An 18,941-nucleotide genomic window follows, 5' to 3' on the forward strand; every position below is an offset into this window, starting at 1 on the left:
TTTGTCTCTCTCTCTCTTTCACTTCGTTGCACTCATATCCTCATCGGGCACCTATCACCCCGTCCTACGCGTGCCCTTTCGCCTCGTTCGCCGGTCACGTGAAACCGGAAAACCGACAGACCGACGGAAGCGCTCGCGGGAAGTACAGGTCAGGGGTGAAGACGTCTTCCACGGTGCTAGCCGGAGACAACTCGCTCACGCATGGGACCGCCGCGACAGGGCGGCGCGACGGCGTTCGCCCAGCAGGGTGAAACCGAAAGACGGAAAGAGAAGACGGAGCACGGTACACGGGGGTGGTGGGCAAGCAAGAAGGGCGGCCAGGAGCTTCAGGAGCCGGCACCGCCGGCGAACGAAAGGGGCTGCAAGTCGGCCGCGGCGGCGTGGATGTCCCTGCTGTCGCTCTGTGACCGGATGTGCGGCACAGCCGCGTGGCTCGTCCCGGTCACATGCCTTCGCGGGGTGCGTTCTCATCTTTTGTGCACATTTTCCCGCTCTGGGATCGTTCTGATATCGCGAGTGATTCGACAATGCAATGTCGACAGGTGGATGAGCTTACTCGAGGCGCGCGCGATTGAAGATTCGAGGTTCCTTTATCTCGTGAAGGAGTTGTGATACCTACATCGAGACGAGTAGTAATTCTCCTTATCCGGTTTTGCAATCATAAGCAATGTTCGCGAGTATTTATGTGTTCATGACAGAATAGGCTTGCTCGGCGCACGTATGGTTGCCACGATAAAGGTGCGTTTTTCCATTTCTAATTTCTGATAGGAGTACCGAGTCCGATTGGAATCACGGTCAACGAGTGCGAGGATTTACGGTGGTGCTTGTATTATGAGTGACAGATTGATGAGTTTCCGCGCGACGCCATGTGCGTTTCGTTAGAGGCCCTTCGCGTTCCTGAGAGGTTCTTAATGGGACTCTAGATTTACACGTCGCATTTTCGTTTCGAGAGGAAAACACTGTACGGTTTTCTCGTGGGTGGGCCAAATGCCTGGTGGTTTTATTGCGGCATATCACGAAATTATATTAATCAATATCAACGCAAAATAATTTCTGAAAAATAAGCTATTGACATGTCGATGATATTTTAAAACAAAAAATAATTATAATACAAAGTTTTGCTTCAAGATCATATCATTCATGCTCGCGTCGGTAATCCCAAGTCACGTGTCTCTGCGAAATGCTTTCCGCCTTTTATAAGCTCATACATTCTCATACGTATCAGTTTGAGATGCCATTAATAAGTAGAATGCTTTTTTAAATCATTCAAATCATTCCTTCAACCAAAAAATATATTCAGTTTACATTAAACAAGTTACCTAAATCACTCATATTGCCATTTTATCATAAGTCTATAATTGAAGAATCCATTATATCATCATTATCAAAATCATGTACAATTTTTTGAAGTACTGCAATTATGGGTGATGTAAGGCATGAAATATTCAAATTACGTAATTGCCACTGGTCGGAATATGCGATGTGTGTAGCTGATCTGTGGCATATGTAGTTTGGTGACTGTGGTTATCATTGATGTAGACTTTAGCTGATTCATTTCCGGTAAAAGAATGTCATTTCGGACGTAAGGGTTACCGTTATTGAATAATAGAACATCAAGCATTTCTAGTTGTCTTAGTTTTCTCTGTTTTCGCTCGTTGTTTGAATTACTCCAGCTCACTTGAGGCTCAAGCAACGGAGGAAATAATCGGTCATTGTTTTGCAGGAGGGCCGGGGGGAAGTGACAGACATAAGCGCAAGTCCTGGAAGGCAGGCACCTGCCAACCAGTTGCGCCCCAAGGAACCACCCCCCATGGTTATTCAAGGAGACTTCAGGAAGGTAGTGGCAACACTTGATTAACTCGTTCGACACAATGGACGAATTTAGTGCTCGTTGTGCCGGCAATCTTCAATTGGCGGACAGCACGACGACGGATTCCGACACCCAATGGAGTTCTATTGTGTTGCATGTGAAGCTGTCTCGTTGACCGGCAGAAACGTATCCACGTGCCTTGGTCGCAATGCATTATTCACATGATCTAAATCGCAATTATATCAAGCATGCCAGCGTTAAATCACGTCAGCACGTTTTCTACATTTGCATAACAAAAATCAATACAAAATATAATAGCGATATTGTAGTATTAATATTGAAAGTAAACAGAAATGAATCTTGAGATTCATCTACAAAGATTTGATTTAATCGCGATATTAATGTGTTGATATAGATAATGATATTACTCTATCGATTACTGTTAGGTAACTCGATATTACATTATTCCCCGCGTTATATTTTTATTTAATATCTTTTCTTGTGAATCTGCTGATGACGAATAAATGAAATAAAGCGCCAGGTTCGTCGTCGAGACAATTTCACCGATCCGCGCGCACCGATGACAAACCTTCGCTACATATTCCCTGAAATGGAAGAACCTACCGTTGCAGGTGAGCGGGATCAGTACAGAGATCTTCAAGCAGATCGAGACTGTCGAAAACGATCATGACGCTTCGACAGCGGCGGCCCTCGAAGCTGTCGAGCGGAGAGGCGAGATGGTCGTGCGTGTCATTGAGCCTCGGCAAATGGGTAGACAGGCTTCCGAGGCGGCGAAAAAATTTATTGCTATGCAGGTACGTAATCGATAAACCGTCGGTTCCCGACAGATTGTGATCCGTTTGCATTCGAGTACAACGTAGTCATAAATTAGCTTCGCATGTTATTCTTTCGTTACACAATATGCTGTATTAACCCCTTCTGCCTATCGTTCATCTTTCGGTCTTTTTACGTAACAACTGCGGAGCAGAGTAATTTTTTTGATGCTTTATACACTGCGTTGTCGGTCGTGTACGAGACATAAATATTCATGAGTGCTCGCTCCCTTTTACCTTAGACACGTGCAAGAAGATTCGTTTTGCTAATAATGTTATGTTTGACAATGACCGCAACAAAAAGCTAATAATCTAACTGGATGAAAAAAATCGCCGAGATATCAAGTCGGCGTTGGTCTATTTAGTTCCTTCTCATTCCGAAACTGAGTCAACGTACGGTCAAATGCAACGGTGTTCTCTGCATCGCCATTTGCCACACCCGGGACTCGGCGGGAGAAAATTATCTTCACGGCGATGAAGCAATTTTGCGCAGCGTAATTCCCAACCGGTGCGCGGCCGTTGCGCGAGCGAACGCAGTGAAATATTTTCAACGGCGCGAATTAAGAAAGTCCTTCCGCGATCTTCGTTTCAGGATCCCAAGCACCCTATCCACTTCGTCGAGATAATCAAACGACCGGGACAGACCCTCGGCCTCTACATACGCGAGGGCAACGGCGTCGACAGGAACGACGGGGTCTTTATCTCTAGGATAGCTCTGGAGACCGCCGTCTACAACAGCGGCTGCTTGAAGGTGAGAGTCTCCCGTCTGACCCGTGTGCTCGACCTCTGCGCTCACCCCCGTGCTCACCCCGCGTGCTCGACGCGACAGTGAGAAACCGACGCGACGAACGAAGCCAGCGGGAGGAAGCTCCCCGTGAATCGTTCTCTGTCGCCTTCCTTTTGTCAAGCCGGGGAACTTAATTGCCGTCGGCGCTCGAAACGAGCCGGCAGCTCTGCAGTGTAGCAGCCATTCGGTACTCTCGGCGACTCTTATTTCGAGACGCCACGGTCTCGAGGTAGCGCGCGCGCGAGCACGCGCCGAAATTAAATTTATCTCCTTGCACCTTGACATTTCGCGGGTCACACATCGATCGACGTCGCCACTCGGATGGACTCTTCGTCCTTGCCGTGACCGTTTGCCGCTTGACTGGTCGCCGGAGTCTCGTCGCCGTGTCTTTCTCTCTCTGTCAGTCATCCGCGAGCAGTCATGTATTCGCACATGCAGGTGGGCGATGAAATCTTGGCGGTGAACCTGGTCGACGTGACGCACATGAGCCTGGACGATGTCGTGATCATCATGTCGATACCGAGGCGACTCGTCCTGGCCACGAGGCACGGTCCGCATCAACTGATCTCACACAGCCGCCAGACCGAGCACAAGGCACCACCCGTGGTGGTTATCAAACGGGAGCTGAATGAGGACGAGACCGATCACACGACGAGTAACCACGTCAGGTATTACCCGACTCGCTCATAATTTCTGTCTCGTGGTTGCTGATAACGATTGCAGGCAGCAAGGCACCTCGCAAATTGGCTATTCCGGACCACCGCGTAGATTATTGTTAATTCCTATCCTTACAGATGTTTTTATATATGCTCCCTGCTCGTTCAGGAACTTGTTATAATTGTAAATTGCTTGTTAGTGGAAATTCGATATTTTGCGAGTGGACAATGATCTCTTGCATTGTGTATATTGGATGTTCATCATTGAACATGATGAGAGAGATAGAAAGGAGAAGGAAAATTTGAATTTTTAAATTATATTAATTTCATATTCCATCATTAGTAGTCTTGAATAGTGTTTTTGCTATTCTTTACGTGCAGGGATGGCAGTAGTCGAAGACGAGGCGACGGGCGGGAGATGTTGCCGTCACGATCGAGACTGGGCCTCACGGGTTTGGGATCGAGTCAGGATCTTGGATCGAGCAATGGAGATCTGTACTACAATTCACGGCCGGAAGGTCACTGGTCCTATCAGCCACCACCGCCGCCAGTTATTACGCATCAGCCGAAACCCTCATCGACGCAACATTTCCAGCCATACGAGCGCGGTTATCCGAAGACTTTAGAGAGCTTAGCTGAAAAAGTAAGTCTTGCGTGATGTTTTGAGTACTGAGATAAGAATTTTGACACGGATCGAGATCCATCTAAACGATGGAAAACATTCTGGAGGAGTAAACTATCGGAGAAGATTAATTGAAAATGACAGAGCAGAAAATCTTTTAAATTTAATAATTTACATTATAATTTGATACAATACAATTAATGTAAGTGTTGGTTGCGCGAATTGAATCTAAAAAACCGTATTATTTTTTTCCCTAGTTCTTTCTGGACAATCTTGATATAATTAATTATAATTTTTTTATGATGTTTTCCATGAGGAAATCATCAAGTATCAAATAATCGAAAAATCATTGTTTCTGCGATTTCGATCCGATGTAGTTTACGCATAGATGTTCTAGACGATGTGGATCGAGCACCCTTTCACACTTGTCTGCACCAATTTGATACTTGTTTGCCTTTCACTGTCTCCATTGAATGCTATCTCACGACTGAAAGAAAGTGGTGAACTCGTGACAATGTCTCGGGACACTAACTGTTGCGATCTCCGGGTCATTCGGATAATTTGAATTAAGAAGATCAAAGAATTAATAATTCACAAATTGATCTTTTAGATACGTTGCGATGATCGAAATGTCATATATAAAAACACAACGTCTGAACGTTTGCTTGGCATATCGGATTTTCCATCGATAATTTTGAGAGTACACGTTTTGCAAGAATAAATGTCAGATCGTTTAAATATATGACAGCTTTTCCGAACGACGCGGAGCGTCGACAGTTCGCCGATCCGCTCGCGTAACGATCACGTGCCTCACATGACTAATCGGTTCTATGAATGAATGCTACATTGAAATTAACCAGGATTTTACAAAGGTAAAGACAACACTATCTTGATACGTAGACTTGTGTATGACTGCAATTTTCTGTAATGCCTAATGGACGAGTATACGTATCCTCCCCTTCCGAGCACTTAGCAGACAAACGAATGCGCAAGTGTACAATGAATCTTAGAGTTTAATTAATTTTCTTTAAAAAGTTTCTTTAAAACTTTAGCATTAAGTTTTCTAATAGGCTGTGATATCAGGTTTGAAATCTAAACCAGAATCCGCGAAGAATAATAAAATTTGCACTAACAAAAGAAAGTTTCGATATCGCACAATTTTCTCCTTTACTTTGCTGTATATTCTTGAATAATCCAAGAAATCGTAGAACGAGACAAATATTTGATTATTCATATATCAGAACCACTACTCTTGCAGTTATGAATGTTGCAGTAACGGCACAAAAGTTATCGAGATTAAACTTTCAATTAGAGGATTAATGAAAGAAAAAAAACTCACGGAAAAATAAATTAGTCTCAATAGCATGTATTTAAAAGTTAATGAATGAAACAGTCGTGGAGCGTTTATACATATATAATGAGCCAGACGAGTGAAATTTTCAACCGCTATTAGCGGTTACACCAGTGCATTCGTTTAACGAGTTCTGCCTAAAAAGAGAACAAGGACGTAATGCGAATAAACGGGTATTTATGTGCGTTTTTAAAACATAAAGGCCGCATACACGTGTCGCTATCCATCACGTAATCCCAAACTTTGTTTTCTTGTTGTAAGCTTACTGACTATTTGTTCTTTCGATTGCATTTCGTGTCTGTGTGCTGGATAACATTAATTATTGCATTCAAAGAATTCACGTGATCATACGACTGTAGGTACACCCCTTCTACACGGGGCCCATGATGCCCTCGTCGAATGGCGGACGGCGTATGTCAACGGGTGGCGGAATGCAATCAGTCGGTGGCAGGTTGTCGGGTCAAACCACCCAGTCGACCCATTACGGGTATGGCCAGCACACCGGAAGCGGAAGGATCATGCCAAGAAGTGGTTCCGACCAGCACCTACCCCGAGTCGATTATACGAGTATCACGACGCCGGCGCGACATACCCTTCTTAGATCCAGCTTGAAGTCAGGTCGGTAATGAGTTTACTTACTGTCAAGATATCTACCGCGGGACTTTCGGGACTCACGAGGAGCAATTTCCGTTACAAACTCTCTTCATCCTTAGCTAAATCCTTGAGAATATTCTTGTAGTTTATTCATTCTGATGCATTATTAACAGTAACAATTTGGGAAGGATTTAAGCAGGGAAAATATACGATAGCTGATCAATATTAGAAGACTATGATTTTTTAATTTATTTTCTGAGTAAATGTGATTTAGATTAAAGAGAGATTAAATTAACAGCACATATCTTATATAACTTACTATTCTGATAGTTTCCTATAATTTTTATCAGGTACATCAGCATTACGTTACAACACGAGGTACGGACAGACTGACGTAACGTCCGCCGCGCAGAGACAAGCACAATTCGGCACATTAACGAGGCGACACCGACCATCATTGGACTATGCCTCCGATACCGAGGCCACGTGCTCCAGTTCACCGAAATCAGCGTATTACTATTATAGGCACAACATGAACAATCCACCTCAAAGTAGCGTCGTATCGCACTTAGCTACTCTTTCGAGGTCGCAAATCGGTCAGAGTTCCTCGGGTGAGTTATAATAAAACAGTAGTCAAATTCAAATAACATTCATAAAATTGTTATAAATATATTATAGTTTATTAATTATAATTATGGAATCTAGAAAATTATAATCTAGTGAAATGTGAACAAAATAAGAAAGATTAATGCAAATTACTATATTTGATATATATTCGACATAGGAATATCGATAGATAAAAAAGATTAGGATGTTACAATAATTTGACATCTAAAGGTGTTGGTGATACGAATGTTTCTTTGAGCGAGCTTAAATCGTGATTTGCCAGGTTTAAGGTCAAACTCGCTACCACGAAGCGGTCGGACGTTGCCCCAGCAGCCTGGTGGTCTCAGGTCAGGCCTCAGTACAGTTGCATCGGGCTTGATCGATCAAGAGGACAGCGATGGCGCTTTGTCGGCGCCAGAATTGCCTTCCATCAGACGAGACAGAGGTAAGCTCGAGTAGCCAGAATGGTAATTGATAACACAGCTGACGGACTGCGCTTACCATAAACTGATTATGCCGATAAACCGCAACAGGCAGAATACCGTCCTCGCCGAGTGTATTCACGTCGGACGAGTATCGCGCCTGGATGAGTCGCACGCCGAGTACCAGCGCTTTGTATGAGCAGATTAGGGCAACCACAAGTAGACCACCCCGCTACACATATAGTGCGGAGAACATTCACGCGGCCGTCAATCAGGTATTCACATGATACTCATATTCAATTTCATAAATAGCTCGATAACAGTAATAGCTCTTATTTAAGATGATTTTCAATTTTTTTATGCTTAATTTGGATATCACTAAAGTATTCTCCGTTTCTTTGGTTCACGCAGGGTGACTACGGCAGCTACGGTGCGTACAGACCACTCTCGAGTACGCTCGACCGCTTGTCGACGAGATCAGCGTCAGCCCAACAAGTGAACCTCGCGAATCTAAGAGCGTCGACGGCAATCAGCTCAACGTGTCATCGTGGTACAACGAATCCGAGGCCAGCCTCGGTGGCGTCGAGTGCACGCTCGTCGCTGGCTACCCAGAAACCGTCGTTGACCAGCTCCGCGAGCCAGCGAGCGTCCTCGGTCAGGAGGATTAGGAACCTGTTGGACCTGGAGTCCACGAGGAGCATACCTACCCCAACGCCTACCAGAACTCAGGGTCAAATACTGCTAGATATTAATCCTGCAGGTGACTAGCCAGCCTATCGTATTCGCTTGTATCATCTCATCCGCGATCCGCGAGAGACCGAGCGCTTAAGGAGTCATTTCCCCGTGCAGAGTTCCTCAAGTATAAAATAGAGAAGCCGCCGACCGTAGGCACTCCGAGCTCGACGAGCTCGCTTTTGAGTTCACTCGGGGAGACGACCGGTGGCGATCTGGCAAGCGGGGTCAGCGGATTGTTGTCGGTCCACCTTTTGGCGGGACGCGGTCTTCGATCGACTACGACTTCATCGGCCGCCACTACACCTTCCACTCCCTCGGGTCAACCGAACTTAGGTAAGTATGCGGATAAAACTTATGAATAAAACAGTAACGTTATTTATTTTAACAATAACGATGTAAATTTCTAACTTTCAATTTAATTTGACTTAATAGTTTAATCATATTAATATAATAAATACGGATTTGATGAAAAAAATTGCAGCTAGTTGTGGTCTGAGGGACTTGTACTGCGTACTAGAGTGCGACAGGGTGCACAAAGCGCGGACGGTAGTGCGAACAGGCGATTTGATGTTTGACTGGGACGAGACCTTCGAGCTGGACCTCGTAGGCAATCGGCAGCTGGATCTGCTCGTTTATTCTTGGGACCCACAGTACAGGCATAAACTATGTTACAAGGGATCGGTGCATTTGGCGAGTCTGCTGAAGGAGTCGCCGGAGCATCAGCTGGCTGTCAAAGTTGAACCACGTGGCACAATCTACTTAAAACTACGATATACCGATGCCCAGCAAACTTTCCGTCGAAGGGGTTTGCCGGTCATATCTTTAGCTACGAGGGTGGCACCTCTCTTCGGGGTTGATTTGGATACAGTGGTGAGTTATCTGTCCCAATCTTAGAGACTTAGAGATTAAATTATATCAATCCTCAATTTTTTTATTTATAAATATACACATATAATATTATATATAAGCTTAATATTATTTTCTAATGCAATTTAAATCTCTCAAGTAGTCGTAAGAGCGTAACTGTCTCTGTTAATTAAACAGGTAAGTCGAGAAACCAAAACTGGCGGAGTGCCCGGTGGGGTTTCCACGGCTTTGGCGATGGGAATGTCGAACGTTCCGATTATCGTGTGGCGTTGCGTCGAGGAGGTGGAGAGAAGGGGACTCGACATCATCGGTAAGTGATCCTCCAGTGCTTCGCGCGGATCTTAGACCAGGAGTGTATGTGTACACGCGTAACGAGAACCGTCGCGTTCATTCCGTGCAACAGGTTTGTACAGACTCTGCGGTTCGGCGACTAAGAAGAGGATACTTAGGGAAGCTTTCGAGAGGAACGCACGGTCCGTGAATCTGTCGCCCGACAACGTGCCGGACATCAATGTCATCACTGGTAATCTACCGTGAGACAAAAGTGAAGTTATCCTAACGACACTTTGAGTGACTGTAACGTTTCCTTCCTTTCAGGCGTGCTGAAGGATTATTTGCGAGAACTTCCAGAACCTCTCTTCACCAAGTGCCTCTACCAGATGATGATCGACGCACTGGCCGTCTGTTTGCCGGATGACCCGCAGGGCAACGCTAAGCTCATGTTCAGTATACTAGATTGTCTGCCTAAGGTCAATAGGGTACGTATTTTCGCTTTTTGATTAAAACAAGAATTTTTGAATGAAACAATTAAGCATGACAGAGATTGTTTTCGAAATTCTTGATTTCTCAGATTCTAATAATGTGCGTTATTGATTGACAGTGCACGTTGATCTACTTGCTGGATCACCTGGCGATGGTAGTGTCGCAGTGCAACAAGATGTCACCAGCAAGCCTCGCCGTATGTTTCGGCCCGGTATTGATGTTACATTCGGAAGAGGGTGGACCTCCGATGGACTTCCAACAACCCATCGCCGTGCTCAAGTATCTGCTGGAGATATGGCCAGTAAAGTCAGGTAATGTAGTTGTTCTTGATGCAGCTTCGCTCATTGCTTCGTGAGCCTAAGCTAATAGTACAAATCTCCGTTCCGTCATCGCGATCTGGTTTAATTAATTTTAGTTTTCACCCTGAACATCGTCAGACATCATCGTACATGAGATATATCATAAAAAGAGCGTATAAGAATTAATATTATTTTTATATTGGTTGCTTACGTATACACGGTGACGTACGTTAAAGAAGAGGCGTTGGTTAAGAGCGGAGTAAACAGTAGCTAATTTCACAGACAGTTCGGAAGACTTCTTCAGTCGGTTCAACACTTCCTCGAGTTACGCCAGTAGTCGAGCGCAGCAGCAGTCAGCAGCATCTGCAGCAAGTGCAGCAGCAACAGTTACAGGGAACATTGGGACGCACAGGGCTGCCGCCTTGGCAGCAGCCACCCTCACTTCATCATCAACCCCAAACTACGGCAGCCGCAGTCCTCGGGCCCTCCATTCGTCCTCCACCACCGGTCAAGCCTCGACAGGTAGGCCTCGCCATTCCGCGCGCGTTTCTTTCCTCGATTCAAGCTAGATTCGTTATCGAAAAATTATTAATCCTAAACAGCATGTACACTCTTCGATTATCTAAACTGAAGTATTTTATTGAAACAGAAATATTCATAAAATTATTCATTCGAGCATTCAAAAGCATATAAGTAAAGAAGAGATATTTTACCCTAAAAGAAGGCTTTTACATAAACCATTTTAAATATATATAAAGACCAAATCTCTTTGTTATATATAATACGTGCAGAATGATAGAGTTAGGTTTAATACTTTATGTGAGTAATATAAATTTGATGCGCTGTTCAGGATTAATTAAATGATTTGTCTGGTTCTTGTGAATTTTGTATATCGCAAATTCTTGTTATGAACAAATTTAAATTTTGGAACCAGAAGAACCGATCGAGACGACGTTCGTCCGATACTCTAAATAGTTTCCTTGATTCTCGCTTCTCTTTTCGTGTCCTATGCATATTGAAACGTTGTGAACAGCATGGTAGGCCAATAAGATTCTATTTCTTCTTTGCTCGCTTCGCAGACAACCCTCGTTCGCGTTCGCGCCTCCATGAAATTTAATCTGCGCCATTTCATTCATTCATGATCATTCATTCGCCCTGCTTATATGTTTATTAGATATTCTCACAATCGGTCACACACGCGACAAGGTTTTAAATTTTCATTTTCATTTATCGTGAAGTCGCAGGCATATTGAGATATAGCGTTTTGAGGAACGTTTCTATTTATGATTCTTGTTTTAAAACAAAATTAATCTCTGCCGTGGAAACGCTTGTCAGCCAAAATGATTTGTGATTGTCATGTATTCATTAACATTTGGCATTAATCATTAAATCCCGCGTAAATTCGATAGAGTTATTGTGTACATATATTCCATATATGTGTATATCATTCATACGAAATGCCTTCGTGCATGTCTCGATGTCATTTCCGTATCGTTTATGGGTATATATATATTGGGTCAATATAATTTCCGTTTTGCGTGTATAGTTTCGACGTCATTTCCTGTTATAATGACGAAATTTACGTTGTCTCTTCTTTGTCTTTTTTTGGTTTGGGCACGTATTCTTCAGAGCAAGCGCAAATTGCCGGCTCTACCAAACCGCTAACAGCACAGAGACGCCGCTTCTTGCACAGGTATTATCGTTATTATCGTTTTCATTACCGTGTACACATCCGCCTTTGGTTCGTTGTCACATGCATGGCCCGATTCAGATATCAGAGAAACGTATCACTCATGTAACTCTCATTCTACCTTCTCTCATATCATCATGCCATCATTTTGTATGATATAAATGTTGTATCGACACGCCGAGTATTTGTAAATACTCCTCTTGATGTAGCACATATCATTCATGATTGCATTCGCTTCCACGACTCTCTGGTATCCGCAAAATTGCGCAGAGCCGATCTTAAAAATAACGATCTCGTAGAATTGTTAAGAAAAACTTTAATTAAATCCGAAAAGATACGTATCAGATTCCATTCATAGTACGAATTGAACACTACTTTTGAGAGCTGCGTATGTATAAGCGAAAAGAGAGAGGCAAGTGTAAATTGCAAGTTTTTACTACAAAGGAACAGCCCCGATAGTCATAAGAAGTATCGAGGCGTAAGTAGGTCTCTACACAGTATGTCTGAAAAATAACGGGATTGAGATACATTATATTAAAAAAAATTACATTAATATAATTTTGAAGAAAGTTCTTGATCAATTTCGTATATAATCGTATAAGTTCTATGTGATCCAGTGTAAAACTCGATTAAAACCGGCGTACCCCGATGATGGGTCCGTTTTGTTCGCGCAGGTGATAGTCTCGTCTCCCGGTTCACCTAGCAGCGAGGAATCAGAGGCCTCGCCGGAACCGATTAACAAGAGCCTCCTGGGTGGCCTCGGATATGAGAAATGCAACGAGACAACGACGACGATCACGACGACGACGTCGAGCATGTCGGGCGGGATCGGTATCGGTATGGGCGTCGGCGTCGGCGTGGGCACCGGCATCGAACAGGTGACGCCGACGAGCAGCGTCGATACTGAGGAGGGCAATCCCCAGCATCCCGAGGAGGGCGAGAAAGGCGTCGAGGGCGACGTCGAGGCCAGCGACGACGATTGGCACCAGCGTATACCCAAGACGCATTAACCGCGACCAGCCGCGGTGAGTAACGAGGGGAAGCTACGAGGGCGACTACTCCTCAACGATCAACGACATCGAGGAGATTGAGGACTGCTTCGTGACTTTGTACGCGAGGCTTCGTCCGAGCGGATCTGATATCGAAAACGGAATTGCGCGGTATTTAGTCGTTTGGTTCAACCACGAATACCGATCATTCGGTACTGAGCATTGAATATTACTCCTTGAGTACTGATACTCGTTAAGTACTAGTCATTTAATTGATCAGGGCTAATTCCGTTTAGTTCTGAACAAGAGCTAGAGGAGGAGAGGCGTGTTAGGACGAGAGTCTTCTCGGCGTGCGTTGCACGGTGCTGATGCTCGGGTGTCGGTTCATGGGAATTCCTTGTCGCACACACCGATCGCGATCGATCGGTTTTAGTCAATTGTGTTGGGCATGTTTGCTCGGGAGAAGGATTTGTTAAAGTTGAACGGAGCGAACACAGGTGAGGAGGCGAGCGAAAAGCTGATCGAGTGGCTCGGTCAGTGTTACCATGTTATGTCGAAGAGCCGCTGCGAGATTGAGAGTAGATAGTAGACCCAGAATGTTTCGGTTTATCGTCCTTTGATCAAAATTGTTGAGTTTCGTGGAAAAGGATATGAGATGTATACAGTTACACGTACACGTATAAAGTTAAATATGTAGCCATAAGACGGTAGCACTACCGAAGTGGTCGAGCGAATAAATAATTTTTTATCAAGAGGAGACAGATCGATGGAAGTTAATATATATCGGGATTTCCGTTCTGCAACGAAACTCGAACCAAAGTGACGAAACAGGTGCAGAAGACGGTTTTCACTGCGTTGGGAGGCGAAGTCGTTGCTGGAAGAGCAACTTCAACGAGCGTCTGGTCCTCTGTACGTTACAGGAATTTTCCCTACTTATTCGTTTCCGATCTTCTGAATCATGATCTCTCAAAGCGAATGGTGAATCGCGAATAGACGGATAAATCACGTCACACCTTGCCCTCGACGCTCTTTTCGGGAAGATCACATAAAGATAGGGAAGAAAGAGGAGGAAAAGGAGATGAAAGAGAAAAAGGAAAGAAAGAGACGGAGTTGTCTCTGCGCATCATCACGACCGTCATCGTCGGCGTTATTACATGACACGAGAACTTGCGTGAACATTACGAGCGAGCGAGCGAACGAGCCGATCAACAAGGAGGGAGGCGCGCACGTGGCATACATAATAATCAGTTTATATGCGATATACCATATATACATATTATATATACATATGTAGACTAGTCACGATATTACGTGTGCTTTTGATAAAAAACTATTACTTGTAGCGTTAGCTAGTCCTCGTATACAGGAACAACAAACAAAAATGAGATACATGAACAAACAAATCGACGAACAAACAAACAAATAAACTAACAAACAAACAAAACAACTAACTAGACGATATACATAATATACATAAAGATACGTATACATATGTTGAACGAGTAGGGGGGGAGAACGTGAGGACACGGCGGCGTTTCTACATGTCGACAATAGGGCACCCAGGCGGAATCGTTTGAACGTGTTTGTGTCAAAGAGGGTAGATATTGTACCGGTGTAATCAACTGGCTATTGCATCAATACCGGTTCAATCGATTGTTCAAGATCGGGTCGCGGGAGAGGAAGAGTGGTGATGGATGAAGAAGAGAACTGCCGCGGGAGGAACTGACCGAAAACGATAATAATTACAAGTAAACAAAGAAACGCTACGATTAATAAACTATACTTTTAAAGAGAGAACGTAAGAAAAATGAGTAAAAATAGCCAGTATTATTATACGTCTAAACCTGTAAAACAATGTGCGTGCGCGTGAAGGAGAGCAAGGGGAGAAAGTAAGAAAGTATGAAAAATAAAGAAGAAGCATGAACGAGAGAATGAGAGAGCGGGAGAGGAAGAGAGGGAGAGAAAGAAGAAGAACGTGCGTGCGAGTAGTCTAACAAAAAGTAAAAACGAACGATTAAAGAGGGTGGGGCGGGGAAATTAAGGGGGTGAGCAGCGTTGAATATTGAAACGCAACCGTCGCCGTAGTGGTGAACGATCAAGCGACGACGACAATGCGCACCACGCATTCGGAACGGAGCCATGAGCCACGGTCGTCATCAAATCTTCATACACACATGTCCGCTACATTGTTACCGCCACATTGGCATCTTGCTCGTGGCTCGCGTTCGCGAGCGAAAAAAAAAGAGAAAAAGTGAAAGAAAATTGCAAAAATGGGAAGCACTGTAATCTATATAAATACACACACACACATACATAACAGAGAGACACTTACAGGTATAAAATAGACACATACATCCGTACTCTCTTCTTTCCGCACAGTTAGCGTTACCGCGCGGGGTACTCGAGGGTATTAGCACGAAAGGGGGTAGATTTGGGGATAGGAGGGATGGAGAGACGTTTTAACTGAAGTAGCCGCGAAACTGACTAATTGTATAGCTGAATATAATGTGTATATATATATATATATGCATACATATATATACGAGTCGCTGTACCCAATTCCAAACTGTATCCAGCCCCAGACCGTCGTGTGATTGTTGTTCGATGTGCGTGCGCGAGCGAACGCCGGGTACCGTGGTGTTCCCATTCTGTCTTTCTTCCCCGCGAATTTTCAGAGATAGATCTCTGCCAAAGACAGCCAAAGATCGCCAAAGATAGACAAAGACACCCTCCTTGACAAAACGGAACGCGCGAGCGAGCTCGTGAGCCTCGCGCAGCTTTCTTTCTTGGCTTTTCTGCTCGAGCAGCATCCACCTGAGAACTAAACCTATTTGCGTGTTGTATCACAAACTGTCGGATTCTTCCAGTTGTAGATCGTGATAGTTCCTATTGTCTTTGTCTACTTGCTTGTAGAGGAATTGAATAACGTTAGATGAAACACAAGAGAAACACCCGAGAATCTTTCAAATTTATAATTACTGTCGTCTTGCGTTCTTAGTTTCGCGGAGAATGATGAATACGTTATTTCAAATAATTACATCCCTATTTTCAATAAATAATCTTTTATGTTGCATCCATTTTAGAATTCGCACTCTACGATGTGTAGATTTATCAATATGATATACATCTTGGCTTTTTAATACGATCAACTAAGTGTAACTTATCATGATACGGACACAAAAACGGTATCCAGCGTTTCTCGCCGTCCTGATTCTAGTAATAGATCGATTGTATGTCAGAGAAAGAGAGAATGAGGGAAAAAGAAAGAGAGAGAGCGTGTGTATGTGTGTATGTATGTGAGAACATGATTAATTATTATACGTGAAAGCACACTGCCGCAATTTTATAATTGACTGTTGTTATACCTGTATCTACGTACGTACATATTAATACATATACATGTATATATACTATATTAATTGAGACTTAACAAGCCGCGATACGTGTCGATCGCAAGGAGTCCAGGATATGGCCAGTAAGTTAGTCCACACGTTAGTTTCTTCCGTTAACACGGGTCCTTCGTCCGAAATCGCAAATTGGAATCCTTCGATGAAACTTGCATTTGGCCACTGTCGAATTCCGCAAGCTGGAAAGATCGTCGTGAGACGGCACGTTTCCACGTTCCCACAGAAACAGAAAGAGAAACGAACATTCACCGAGTACTTTTGAGTAATCATTTTTGAATCTATCAGAGGTGTAAGTGTCCAGTAACGTTTGGTTTTCTGGATTTCACAAGATATTTCCATATGTAAAAGCATCCAAGAAGGTTTAACATTACTGAACATATTGATGAACAATCATTGAATATCTATCGGATTATATAAATTTACGAATATCAAAATTGCTCTTATCTCTGAAGCTCTTATCTCGATTGAAGCGTGTGATTCTTCGTAAACTTTCCCTGGATGAGGGAAAACGTGGCAAATGTGGCCGGCAGGGGATCGGCAGTATGATGGTAGCTCGTTAGAGGATCTGACTCGTCGGGACCGTCGCCCGTCCCGCATTTGCGATAATCCGGTAGTAATCTTTCAGAGAGTAGCCCTCTTCACACGCCATAGACTGGATATAACGCGAGAGTCCTTCGAGAGTCTCCGTATCGCTCATGAAGGATAAACCCCTTGGTCGAACTCGTTGAGCTGAGTGAAGAAGAGCAGGATCGACCGACAGACAGCAGCAGTTCGCGCTCTCGACTTTTCCACTGTTGAGATCCCCACACTTTTCATTAAACATTTTCTTTTTCCGCCGTATTTCTTCCTTTAGTACCAAGAGACATCGCAGCAAGAGAGGAAACGGAGAGCACTCTGATCGCGCACTATTAATCTGCCGCGATGTACTATGCTCGATGTTAGTCTCTCGTTACGGATTCAGACAATCCAAGGTTGATGGGCATGAAGAGAAACTAAAGGATTTTGAGAAAATTAGACAGGCGGAAAAGATATGCATCATGAAATTCACGGGGAAATAGAGAAGAGTCAGCGGAGAACGCTCGAGAGGCACGTTACAAATCTTCTTGGGACTTGCTCACAATTGCAAGGGGATGACTGAAGTATCGAAAAGTCGAAGGGGAATGTGTACACGCAGAAACGTACACAGTGGATGAGCAAGGGGCGTAATGTCGATATACAAATATAATTTTTTAACGCTCGCATTACCTGAATTCTCTCGTGCGATTTTATTGATATTGATCGATTAATTATCATTACTTGGAATTCGCGTTTAATGTAGATCCAGGGGTTTGTATCCTCGATTTTCAAGTTCATTGCATGGTCTTTGTAGAAGTGAAAATTTGCAGGAGAAAGTTTGATATTAGAGACTTTTTTCCTTTTTAAACAAATATAATTTAGATTTTTTTTGTTTTAACTAAAATCTCTCTCTGACATTGTACCTCTAAGAAGGTTTGAAGCATATCTAATAGAATAATGAGAAGACTACATTTCATATTTATTGTTATTAGAATTTATTTGGGGCCACTAATTTACAACTGGGTTAATTCATATTTTTATACACAGTGCAAGAGTCCTTGGCTAAACAAACTAATATAAGGGACTATTAAGAGCGCACAAAACCCACACATTTTTAACTTGATAATACACCATCGGTACTGCGTATTCCGTTTATATATTATATAACTTCACGCAACTTTAATAATTACATTATAAGAAATTCTCGAGCGTTGATACAAGTCGTGAATACAAGTCTATTGGATCTTCGAGAGTCTTAGCACTAACATATAAATATACATACAATGGACCACGTTTGTCGTACTGAAACGTTTCTAAAAAAAAAAGAGAAGAAGAGATAGAAAAAGAAAGAGAGAGAAAGAAAGAAAGAAAAAAATAAGAATTTTTCCATGATTTTTCTATAAGTTAGAAGCAGATTGTAGCGGGGCGTATCGGCTTTTCTTCCGCGCTCCGACAGCATAAATTTTCGTACGTAAATGAAAACCATAATTATCGAACTTTCTACAACTAAACACACTTATATACTATACATATAGTTTTAGCTATTTCCCGAAGCCCTCGAATCGTCACGAGGTTGACAATGTTACATCCACCAGCGATCGATCCTTTGTGAAGCTCGTCGCATCGATCCACGAATCGCCGATCAAACAATTCTTGATCGACATTAATGCTGCGATGATCTTGTTAATAGAAAAAATTCGAAAACAATCTTAATTCAGATATAATTAATTAAATCGAACAGAGCGAACGAACGGATCGATCGCGAACGTGGTTAGCTTAGTCGGCAGAAAAGAAAGATATTTTCAACAAAGACTGTCGCGTATCCTTCATTTATGACGGCGATATCATCGAGGAATCCTACACATGATTGAAATCAAAGACAAGGTCGATCGAATCCGAGAATCGCCGGAATCTCTGACGCGTCGCAACGGCGATAGACAGGAAGTGCGGCGCTTG

At 43.5% G+C, this 18,941-nt stretch overlaps 1 protein-coding gene across 13 annotated transcripts in view; it reads left to right on the forward strand.

Annotated features, from left to right (window-relative positions):
* LOC105287054 (rho GTPase-activating protein 100F) overlaps positions 1-18,310 on the forward strand; it is a 66,074-nt gene extending 47,764 nt beyond the window's left edge. For 6 of the 13 annotated variants that reach the window (XM_011352452.3, XM_011352451.3, XM_011352450.3 and 3 more), the window contains 19 exons: positions 1,724-1,837; positions 2,443-2,625; positions 3,236-3,394; positions 3,869-4,098; positions 4,468-4,729; positions 5,569-5,580; positions 6,419-6,677; positions 7,004-7,264; positions 7,543-7,704; positions 7,793-7,956; positions 8,093-8,441; positions 8,531-8,749; positions 8,898-9,286; positions 9,461-9,593; positions 9,687-9,806; positions 9,881-10,041; positions 10,164-10,356; positions 10,631-10,866; positions 12,709-13,044. In XM_011352452.3, the coding sequence (XP_011350754.1) occupies positions 1,724-1,837; positions 2,443-2,625; positions 3,236-3,394; positions 3,869-4,098; positions 4,468-4,729; positions 5,569-5,580; positions 6,419-6,677; positions 7,004-7,264; positions 7,543-7,704; positions 7,793-7,956; positions 8,093-8,441; positions 8,531-8,749; positions 8,898-9,286; positions 9,461-9,593; positions 9,687-9,806; positions 9,881-10,041; positions 10,164-10,356; positions 10,631-10,866; positions 12,709-13,044 (3,942 nt within the window). Of the gene's footprint in view, positions 1-168; positions 739-1,723; positions 1,838-2,442; positions 2,626-3,235; positions 3,395-3,868; positions 4,099-4,467; positions 4,730-5,568; positions 5,581-6,418; positions 6,678-7,003; positions 7,265-7,542; positions 7,705-7,792; positions 7,957-8,092; positions 8,442-8,530; positions 8,750-8,897; positions 9,287-9,460; positions 9,594-9,686; positions 9,807-9,880; positions 10,042-10,163; positions 10,357-10,626; positions 10,867-11,973; positions 12,038-12,708 lie in introns of those variants that run through there. The other 7 variants (XM_011352457.2, XM_011352458.2, XM_011352446.3 and 4 more) reach the window with 7 other exon arrangements.
* The last annotated feature ends 631 nt before the right edge of the window (positions 18,311-18,941 follow it).

This window comes from Ooceraea biroi, chromosome 9 (genome assembly GCF_003672135.1).
Source record: "Ooceraea biroi isolate clonal line C1 chromosome 9, Obir_v5.4, whole genome shotgun sequence".
Classification (NCBI taxonomy): domain Eukaryota; kingdom Metazoa; phylum Arthropoda; class Insecta; order Hymenoptera; family Formicidae; genus Ooceraea; species Ooceraea biroi.